An 11602-nucleotide genomic window follows, 5' to 3' on the forward strand; every position below is an offset into this window, starting at 1 on the left:
ATAGAAAACTGAGTAAGAACAAACCCAAGCGGCAACGGCAAAGGCTCCAAGAGGCAGCGGTGTTTGAACTTAAACGGCGGCATCTCTAATTCCTTCATTTTCTTCTCTGGGTCTTTGGGTTTGCTCCTTCATTTTCTTTGGGTTTGTTGATGTTTGTTGATGAAGTGTGCTGCTATGATGGAGAGCACCGAGTGAGAGAGGCTGGGAATTTAAAAGAAATTGAGTCCAACAAACTTGATTTCAATATGACAAAAAATGAGTTTGTTGGACTCAAGTTTGATGCGTTGAAATCGTGCCATTGTACTCGATTTAGCATATCAAAATCAAGTTTATTACACTCGAGATGTTAGTTTCCTAAATAGTTTTGAAAACGTGCTAACTAATGAAATTATTTGAAAACTAGTGTTATTTTGAAATTAGAAGATTGATATAAATATGGTTCTTTTAAACTTTTAAATGATTCACCTAAGCATATGATTTTTATTTATTTATTTATTTATTATTATTATTTTTTTTTCTATTGACCTGTGAAACTCATTTAGCAATGTATAAGTTATTTAACATACCATTACATAAATTCTTTTATAAATAAAATTTTTGTCCTTTACATTCTTCAAGAAGAATGATCATATATATTATCATACAAGCACTCAAAATAGTTAATATGACAACATAAGGCTAGCTGCACAAAACAAGCTCTTTAGGTTAAAGACTTTGTTGTGGAGTCAGAAGAGGTATAAACTTTTTACTGAACAAAAAATTTTAAAAAATATACCGACACAAAAAATTGTTGTAACTGTCCTGCGTAGCTTAAAGGACAAATTACAAGTAACATTGATAATTCCAGATGGATTTAAAGAAAGAAAAAGAATCTAACACTAAGAATATTTCTCTTCATCTTCTTGCACTGACGTATATTTTAAAACAATTTTAGTAGGCATGTTTGGCACAGAGCAAAAAATAATTTAGTTGACATCATATTGCATTGGTAATGTCCAATCACCATATTTACAACAGAAATCCAAAAACATTTAATTTGGATCTTTCATACCACCATATCAAACCATACAATACAGAGTACAACCAACCGAGCTGGAGCCTGGCGTGATGTCATCAATGTGTATAAAACTTCCTGAGTGAAAAAAAAAATCAGAGACTTCTAGCAATTCTGTGGTCTGAAGTATTTGGGAGGCAGAGATGGACATCTTTCATTCATATGTGCATATGGTTCCATGGAATTGTATCCAGGTAACTCCATTCGATACTTCCCTCGAATTTGACAAAAAGGGAGCTTCACATTGTCTTCGTCATTGCACCACTTTGGGAGGCGGCTTGAATTATTCTCAAAAAAGTTGAGCATATAGGCATCTTTTATCTGCATTTGTGAATAAAATAAATAATTACACATTGAACATGTAAACTACTAAGGAAGAGTTTACTTGCATATCACCTATAAAGATAATGTCTTGAATAGACATCCACATTATCTAAAACAATCTAATTCCCTTTATAGTATTCTTTAGGAAAGTAAAGGGTGTCAGTGGTCATCTACCATGGCCATAAGATATCCTCAAACCTTACAAGTTAGAACCACACAACTCTCATCATTCAATATATACTACATTTTCTTTGTTAAATATCATATACTGAAAATCCAAAATACTGGGTTTGCAAATACTAAATAGTGACATCTTACTCTTAAATAGTTGATCTCGGTGGACTCACCGTAAACTCTGTGACTTGAATAGAGCTAGCAATTGGATCAAAGAGTCCTGCCTCCTTGTACATTTCAAGAATGAAAGCAACACATGATGTTGACTTCCCATCATTGTATAGCCAATCATCTTGTTCGGGAATAGTCAGCAACTCATCAAAAGATGACCCACGCTTTTCAATTTCTACTAGAACTTCAGGAAGACTAAGGTTCTGCACGAAACATGAGATACATCAGATAATCAAAGACCCCCTTTTTGTGAGTAACAAAATAAAATGCTCTTGATCAATTGCTTGACTTCCAACGAAACAAAAAGAGGAAAGAAAATTTGGAGAAATTGATCCAATGATCTTCAAGATCAGAGAACTGTCTGCTTATAATCTTCCCCTCATATATGATGGCAACTAGGGTATAGGTAAGGCCATAACAGGTGTGACAAACTACCAGAAAAGTGCTTTAATAGCCTTAGAGCCCTTTCAGAATAAATTGCCAAACACTTGGCAATCTTGCAAAAGAGTTTAAGGGGGTGCTGTTTCAAATTTGAAGGTTTTAGGAAAAATATCTACAGTTCATTGTTCATGCTTTATAAATCCAAAACTAAAGCCTGATATTGCAAAAATTCTATTACTAGCTCTACAGTTAAAACTCAACTTCCTACAACTATGCCAAACACGTACATATTATCTATGTTTGATCCTAGAAATACAAGGTATGACCAAGGAGGTCAAGTTAACAAACGCTCCATACAGTGTATATGACAAAGTTTGTCTTTTCAGACCATTTGAATGCAATTCATTCATCTCTTCGAGGAACCAAAACTACATAGTTTTTGATCTTTTACATTAATAAAAATAAATAAATAAATAAAAAACCCTGCTTCAAACTATTCTTCAATGAGCTAACAATAACAATATTGAAAGTAGAGGGATAGTTGTTATAATACCTGACTTCCAAGTCGTATGTTTAAGGCTTCATTCCACATGTTAGCAGCATATGCAGGCTGTATTTGATTCCAAACAGTCATAACCGAAGCAACCTATAGTATCACAGTTTTTTTAACAGTCAGAACCAATAATATACGCAACCTCTTACATTGGTGTGTTGCGGCAATAAGCACACACACCCGCAAAACACGAGGGAAGAGAGGATGAGAGGACAGAACAGATTTATATGTATCATCCATCTGATTGATAGAAGTTGCTAAGACTACCAGAAAGGGGTATAACAAATTCTGAACTTCGTTCTTTTCTAGATTGGTTACCTTGCTGTAGCAATGGGGAACGGTGATGCTTTGAATTACATTAATCAATCACAATCCCAATAAAAGATATTCAACTTCTAACAGAATCCTAAAATTCATGAAGCCTATTCTTGCTAGCTTTCTAAGCACTTGCTAAGTTTCTTACTAACCAAAATCATGACCAGTTCTGGCTCTTTGTTTAATTGATTGATAAGCACACACACAATGGATCTTAAACTAATGATCCCACTCTCCACCTTACTCATAAAAAGGGAGGAATTGCCATTAGAACTAGAGCTGAACTAGAGCTCATTGGCAGTTCTGACTTTTTGTTGACGTGATATCCTTAGTATCAAGGCAACTTCCTAAACAATTTCCATTTTCAGGACTTAAATTTAATGTTGGCAAGACAAAAGCAATAAAAGGATGGGAGTTGGATAAAAAGAAAAAAAAAAAAAAGTTATAGCATCCACTAGTACTGCAAACTTTAACTTGAAAATCAAATATTAAAATATACATACCAGATGAGCATCCAAGGGAGGTGGATAGTTCTCATCAATAGTGTCTATCCAACTAAATATCATGTTATGATAACCATAAGGTTTCCCATCCATGCTCCGTGCATACTCCCACGCAGCAGTCTCATTAAACTTTGCTCTTATTTCAGGATGCAATGGAAGCAGTGCAATTTGGGGATTGGAATCATCTTTATTCAGCTCAAAGTCCCACCAGTCTTCCCATGGTAATATAGCAATTATATCTTCTCCCTACAACCAAAAAAAAAAAAAGAGCCAAAACACTTGCAGATTAAATCATGGTTACATAGGAAAGTAGCCCAAACCCCTAACTAAAATTAAGATTGCAATTGTTTGAGGTAGGGAGGGAGGGAATTGCTAATTCTACAAGATATGTAACTTCATTTATCCACCAAAGCTAAGCTATGTACAAGAACACATTAATGCCTGTTGGATTGATTAACAAAACCATAAAGAATAAGTTCATCTGACTTTTTTTTTAAATGAGGGACTTCATAACTAGATGAAAAATTAAAGGTTAAGATTTTGCTTTCTTTTCCTCTTTTTTTTTTTTTTTTTTTTTTTTTTTTTTTAATTGGTAAGCTAAACATGCATGCCATGGCTCTTGAACTTACAATCTTATCCTCCATCCCATTATTGAGGGATGGGGAAGTGTCATTTGAGCTAGAGCTCAATGGCTTGTTTTGGTGCGGACACCAAACCACATTTGAGGGGATTATCATTACGTTATCTTTATTATCATTGTGATTATCTTTATCTTTATTTTAGTTTATCTTTAGCATTGGATTAGTTAGGATTAGTATTTGAGTTTGGTAAATTTGGTAAGGATTTGTTTCATGGATGTTTATCTTTATCTCTTATGTTCTTGGAAGCTTTATAAAAGCTCCAGATGGTTTATCTTGCACTAAAACTATTATTATTATTAATCAAAGATTTATTTGTGCAAATTGCATTTGTGTTTGGTGGTGATTCCAAACAACCCTTAGGTGGTGAAGCCTAAAAGGGATTGATCTAGGTGGGAAGCCTAGGTTGTTCTGCATCATGTTTTCTTTTATGACCAGGCATAGTTCAATGGAACTTGAGAATAAGAAAATCATGTGAAAATGTGCACCATTCAAAGGAGTACCTCTCCAAGAGGAACAAAGATGCCGAGCAAGAAACTTAAGTGGATCTAAGAAACATAGCTAAAGCATGATTTAAGATAGAAATGGTGCCACTACTAAGGATTATTGGCCCAAGAAAGAAGTCTAGCAATTTGCAGCAGTCTAGGTGACCTAATCTGATCAAGAAAGGACACACTTGGAGCTAGTAGCCAGGAACTTTCAAATAACCTACAAACGGGCCAATAAGCAAAGCCTTGACCTCCCAGCAGGTTAGACCAGCCCAGCCCCAGCACAGTCGGATGCTTTCCTATAAAGCATCCGGCTGGGCTATTCTGCTGGGGGTCAAAGCTATATGAACTACTGGAAGAGGTATATTACTATTTTATAAAACATATTTTGAAGAAGCAAATATCGCAAAAAAGAACAATATTAAGAGGACCATATGGATGTCATCAAATGTTCACCATATTATAACTTCATTTAATGACTTTACATAGTCTTACCTTTTCATTTTCGTGCCCTGATTCACCAACCCATAACTTTCCTTCAGAGTCCTTTAAGCAAACTGCAGTATGACCAGCATATGATCCACTGACCCACTTCTCCAAAGTCTCAAAACCACCCCATCGGCCACGAATTTTGGATATTGCAAGGAAGTCTCCAGAGTGAATATCATCGACACTGACGTTTGTTACCCAGGGTTGAGGGCGCTGTACAAAGGAAGCTCCCATGTGCTTCTCGAGAAACCCTAGATTAGAGTTCTCGCCCCATCCAGTATTTGTAAATAAGGGGAAGACATCCCATAATGCTTGAAGAGTTCCCAGCATCCCCGCATGCATAAGGAAAATCGAAACTCCCTTGTTTTTCACCTGATTCAATAGAAAGTAAAGACCACATCTAACATAATAATCATGCTTCAAAATATTTATATATATATATATGTATAGAACATGTAGTGAGTCTTCAAAAACCGAAAGTGGCAACTTACATATTCGAACTCAGCTTTTCCTGTCCACTCTTTAAAGTCAAATGTATGCTCCCGAGATAGAAAATAGTAATCCCATGTCACGCGGTATGGAGTTGCAAAGACATAAATATCCATGCATGTCCAACTATGAGCTTTACTAACCTGACAGCACATAGATAACTCTTAAGAATTATTCTTTCGTAACCTAGAAAAAAAAATCTACCATGTTCAAATACAACACTCCATAACATAATCATGAGACATTAAGCAAACCAGCAGCATCAAAGCTAAGCCTATGAAACATGATCTAGATTATTCAATAGAGACAATAACACATGGCAGGAACTAAAGCCACAACACAGAGATGAAACTTCCAAGAAATGTCAATAATTAAATGATGGACTTCAGTTCCTTCAAACCCAATGACAAGCACAAAAATCCTCAAAGCATCCAAGAAACCAGATATAAGAATAAAATTTCAAACAAAAAAGGACGGAGTAAAACCATGAGAGAAGGAGCCTAATCCACAGACAAGCCATCAAAGGAAAACCTGAAAGATTCAAATTTGTACGGCAAAGTTCATTAACTTGATACTAAAAAAATCAATTATCCTGTATACAAACAACATCAACAAGAAGAATGGTAATGAGGAATTTCATCCTGAAATCTCCAACCAAATCTTGGAAAAAAAAAAAAAAAAAAAAAAAAAACTGTACAGGTTCATATACACATACAGACCTGAACAATCTCCAATGTAAACCAACTAATTGGAAAAATAGACCTGTACAATCTCCAACAAGAAGAAAAATTATATGTTGCACCTTACAATTGACAGAATCACCACATAAAAGGGAAACAAAAATGATTTTCTTTGAGGGAAACCTAAACCTCCAAGTTTGACTAGATAACAATTTGTGACTTGGGAAATCATGACTAATCTTTATTCATTGTCCACATCTGAATTTATGCAAAAGTAACATCCAATTAGATAATTATAAACACTAACTTCTATAATCTATCATTAAAACTAATCATAACTCATCCTAATCCAAACTAACTTAGAATCAACGATAACAAGTTACAAATAATATTCATCTAATATTAATAAAATAAGACAGATAACTGGAAGTAACACCAAATAACAATATCACAAAGAAAGCTAGTACCCCAAAATTGAAGAAAAGTAGGTATGTTTTTTACCACAAGCCCTCAAAGATTCCATGAATAGAAAAAAAACTCAGGAACATTAATATGATCTGATGCTGCAACATTCTTTATTCTCAATTAAACCTTGGAACATAAACCAACTAATTGAGGTATAAAACAAGGCATTAAATATCTTCCATATCACAATTTACAAACCTCAGACCTACTAATCAAAGTAACTCTCTATCTTCTTTTTAATAGGTAGTAAAACTTATTGAAAATAAAATAGAGAAACTCCCCAAGTACACAAGAAGTATACTAGGGAAGCTACAAAGAACATCAAAATTTACATAAATCAAGTAACTCATCCAGGAAGGAAGAAGAGTGACGACTTAAAGCAGCCATACAATATAGAGAACAAAGTAAAAATAGTTTCAACTCACATAAATCAAGTAACTCATCCAGGGAGGAAGAAGAGTGACGACTTAAAGCAGCCATACAATCATATAGAGAACAAAGAATAGTTTCAACTCCAAAGATGAAATCTAAACCCCTTCAAAGGCGTGCTTATTCCTCTCTATCAAGATAGTGCACATAACACAGAGAGGAATGGCCCTCCATACATCAACAGAGCGATGTCTCCCAAAACCTTGTCCAGTAGGCCAACAAATTCATTGTCTTCTCAGGCATTATCCACTGAATCCCAAACAGACAGAACAACATAGACCATATATCAGTCGCATAAGCACAGTAAAGTAGTAAAGGATCTGTAGTCTCCCCACTGTTCTTGCACATACAGTATCAATCAACAATACAGATACTACACTTGCGGACTTTATCCATGGTGAGGTTTTTCTCTCAAGCTGCTGTCCAAGTGAAAAATAAAAAAAGGAACCTTAGCAGGGATCTTAAGCTTCTAGATACTTTTCCACAGGAAGAATAGAGTCAATTGGGTAACAAGGACCTAAAAGAGTGACTTAACCTTGAAGCTGCCACCCCTAGTCAGGATACATTGCTTGCAATCTTCACCATCCCTAATTCCCTATTGCTTTTGACAGAATAGAGAAGATTGAAAAAAATTCCTGTAAGTGCCCCATCTCCTAATTATGTGGAGCCCTAATAAACAATAAATTCTAATGTAGGACTTCATTATGCCAACTCAATAGTCAGCCACCAAGGCCTCTTTGTTTCGGGCAATACAAAACATTGCTGGAATAGCTTCCAATAGTGTCACCTCCCCCACACCGTACATCCCACAAAAAGAAGGAACATAATCGCCATTGCCCACCTCAAACATGATAAAACTAATGAATCTCCCCAACCCATTTCATTCCCATGTTTTGTGGCAACTATAGTCCTCCATAAAGTATCTGTTGCTATTGCATAACACCATCCCTAACAATGGATGATTAAAGCGGACTAAACCTTTAATACCCAAACCACCAGATTGAATCAGCTCACAATGGGTTTTCCAATTACTAATCAAAGTAACTCTCACAAAAGGTCAACCCCAGACTAGCATTAAAATTCTACAACTACAATATGATCTGATATTGCAATATTCCTTATTCTAAATTCAACCTTGGAACATAAACCAACTAATTGAGGAATAAAACAAAGCATTAAGTATCTTTGAAACCAAAAAACCTCAGAATTACCTTTCAAAGTAACAATCACAAAAGCTCAACCCAAGACCAACAACGAAGCTTGCCAACTACAATATCCAGAATCACAGATACCAAAGATTCCAAGCTCCATGAAAGCCAACTAAATTCAAAGAAACCATGCAAAATAAACCGAGATTGAGCTCATCCCAGACCTCAACCAACAAATCCAGCTTCTTCTTCTTTTCTTTATGAATAACCAGCAGTGAAATTTAAGAATTACAGATTATCACTTATTTCAAAAAGCTAATCTGTTGGGGAAAAGGTGGATTTAATCACTTGTTCCCTGACCACACCCTCCACCTTTCTTTTACAGGTGAAAGAAGTGCTACTTGAGCTAGAGCTCATTGACAACGCACATATCCATTATTCTAACATACAAATCCAATACTCAGATACCCAAAACTCCAAATTTCACCAAAACCAAATCAACTCAAACAAAATAAGCAAAACAAGCCCAAACAACTAAGCTCAATTCTAGACACCACCAAAATCCAAGTAAAATGAGCATGTACCCACTACTCCAAATTCCATTAACACAAAACATGAACTCAAGATACCCAAAACTCCAAAATCCACCAAATCAACTGAAAAGAACAAATAGAACAAAAAACAGAACAAACCCATCAAAATTTAAAATGTAAAAGTAAATTTCGATTTGCAGACATTGATATAAAGGGTCCCACGATTCAATCTTGCAATGAAGTTCAACAAATCTAATACCCAGATACCCAATACTCCAAATTACAACAAAACCAACTAAACTCAAACAAAACAAGCAAGTCAAACTCATAAAACTAAGTTCAAATTCCAGACACCACCAAGTTCAACTACAAGACACACCCAAAACACACAACAAAACCATACAAAAAGAATTAACTTTGACATTTCAGACCTTGATGTGAAGGGTGCCACCACCAAATTCAGAGCCAGTCTTGTTGTGGAACTCCATCCAAGCCGTGTTGTTGTAAAAGCAAGCGCCTTTCCACTCGAGAGTTTGGTTTGAGGAGAAGTCAGAGGCAGCGCCCACGAAAGTGGGCAGAAGGTCCACTGCGCTGTGGAGCGAGTTGAGGATTGGCCATGACACATGTCTTGGTAACAAAGGCAGAACATCCTTTGGGCGAAACGGCAATTTCACCCCATGTGGGAGTGCAGGGAAGATAGAAAATACTATGATGATGTTGATGAACAAGAAGATGGAAAGCGAAGAAGCCATAGCTTCGCTTCTCCCCGTGTGTGTGTGAATATATATTGTGGTAACTATAAAGTATAATAACGGGGAATATGCTTTTCTTGTGTTTTTTAAAGAGAGAAAGAGAGGGTTGATGTGGAATGTGGAGTGAAGGAATTTAATTCTTTACATTACATTACATGTTCCTGTCTCTAATATCTTCTTTTTCTTTTTTCTTTTTTTCTTTTTTTTGCTGAATGTTCCTCTTATCTTTACTATCTGTCCATTAAAGGAAATACTTTTGTGTTTTGCAGATTTGTGTTTTCAGTTTCATTTTCATTTTCATGATTGGTATTTATATTTTCACTGTTTTGGTGATTGATATATATCCAAGATTCTTGGACGCATCGTATCAAAATCCAAAGATTACTTATACCAAGTCGTACCCTTTTTTCTGTTTTTGTTTTTTCAGAAAATTTTGTTTTTGTTGATTTTGTTTTTAATTTTTTCCCCTCAAATTTTGAATTATTCTAATTATCTGCCTAGTATTAATTTTGTTTTGTCCGGCCATTTTTGTTAAACTTATAAATAATACTATTTATAGACACTGAATATTTATAATATGAGATATCAAATTATGATGGATATAACGTTGTTCTCACTATTTTACCATTATCTTGTTTTTATTATACACCAAACAAAACATGCTACTTCAAAAATTGTGAAAAAAAAGTACTATTTAAAAACACCATTAGATTTATTCTAAATTTATTCCATATGATGCTAACTTTTTTAGCATATTATGGTAATAATTCATCGCCCATCTATATAACTTTTAATTTTTATTACAAATTGTTATAATTATCATAATTATATATTTAATAAATTTGTTGTAAATTGTTGAATATACGGTGTGCCTTTGTGTTAGAACCCATTTTCCCTCTCTTGTGTGTGTGTTTGTTTCTCAAAAAAAAAAAAAAAAACACATGCCACTAAATAATTTCTCCTATTTTATAGGCAACTTCTAGGGTACTTGATTTCAAAATATTACCAAAAAATTATTAAGGTTAAATAATGGATTATTAATTTATTATTTTATGATTCAATAATTGAGGGAGAGATGATTCAAACCCTGGATGTTTCTACATCATAAGATACCACCTATCAACTAGTTAAACTATAAGACTATTTTTGACATATGAAAATGAGTTTAATAATGAATTATGAATACAAATATAAGTTTAACCTTACCTTTAATTAAAAAATTTCCATGTAAACCTGTCATCTAATGCCACCACACTCCCATTAGCTTGAGACATATATCACTTGTGAATTCGAGAAAACTCAAGGGAGCTTACATGTGGCTCAATTTTATTAGCTTAGGACTAGGGTCGACTCTAGGCCTTAGTCACATAGGCTTCAACATAATGCATCATCTATTTTAAAATTTTATAAGGGCTCCCAAGATCCCAATTACATGAAAAAAAAAAAAAAAAAAAAAAAAAAAAAAAGGTCCCTAAGATTGCAAAATGATTAGATTTAAAAAAAATTAAAAAAATACAAGTGGGTTTTGCATTTTCTTTTCCTCCACGTCTAAGAAGATTCCCAAAATATTAAGCCAATATAAATCTAACTCAATTAAAATTAACCCTAAATTGAGCCTATATATATATGATGAGTATTATGAATAATCGATAATAATCAATTTTCCTAACAATTTGTAAAAAGAAATGTTAATAAGACCTAAATACAAAACTTAATTATCAATTTTGCATTTTAAAAACTTTTTTTTTTTTTTTTGTGTAAATCAAATGTGTGTATAAGTGCATCCCAAACATGCATTAAATATGTGGACACATGACAGATTTTGATTTGTGGTATATAAAGTGGGATGACAATTCGTGTTTGCATGTCGGGTTCGTGTCATGTAGACTTATGAGTATTCGACTATATGAATCAATACTAAACCGATATATTTATTAAACGGGACAAGATTCCTCTACTCTAATATGACATATTTATTAAATGAGTCATTCGTGTCAACCTGTTTATTAGATTTTA

The 11602-nt window shown here is 34.2% G+C and overlaps 1 protein-coding gene across 2 annotated transcripts; it reads right to left on the bottom strand.

Annotated features, from left to right (window-relative positions):
- Window positions 1-873: 873 nt before the first annotated feature.
- LOC126694642 (uncharacterized) lies at window positions 874-9632 on the bottom strand. Of its 2 annotated transcripts, none has more exons than XM_050391017.1 (7): window positions 9266-9631; window positions 5582-5722; window positions 5097-5462; window positions 3476-3721; window positions 2658-2750; window positions 1726-1926; window positions 874-1375 (listed from the first exon to the last, which is right to left on the bottom strand). In XM_050391017.1, exons 1-7 carry the CDS (start codon window positions 9584-9586, stop codon window positions 1160-1162), a joined length of 1584 nt encoding a protein of 527 aa, XP_050246974.1. In that variant the 5' UTR covers window positions 9587-9631; the 3' UTR covers window positions 874-1159. The 2 variants fall into 2 exon arrangements, with proteins under 2 accessions (XP_050246974.1, XP_050246975.1); XM_050391018.1 differs by having other exon boundaries at window positions 1192-1375; window positions 1697-1926; window positions 9266-9632.
- Window positions 9633-11602: the final 1970 nt, after the last annotated feature.

Source organism: Quercus robur, chromosome 8 (assembly GCF_932294415.1).
Source record: "Quercus robur chromosome 8, dhQueRobu3.1, whole genome shotgun sequence".
In the NCBI taxonomy this organism is placed as follows: domain Eukaryota; kingdom Viridiplantae; phylum Streptophyta; class Magnoliopsida; order Fagales; family Fagaceae; genus Quercus; species Quercus robur.

What these genes read in the sequence shown, in the direction of transcription:
- LOC126694642 (XM_050391017.1), bottom strand. Translation starts at nt 9,586, where the DNA reads ATGGCTTCTTCGCTTTCCATCTTCTTGTTCATCAACATCATCATAGTA. An exon ending in GTGGCACCCTTCACATCAAG is followed by an intron (nt 5,723 to 9,265) that starts GTCTGAAATGTC and finishes ATGTGCTGTCAG; the next exon opens with GTTAGTAAAGCTCATAGTTG. An exon ending in CTCCCTTGGATGCTCATCTG is followed by an intron (nt 2,751 to 3,475) that starts GTATGTATATTT and finishes GTGATACTATAG; the next exon opens with GTTGCTTCGGTTATGACTGT.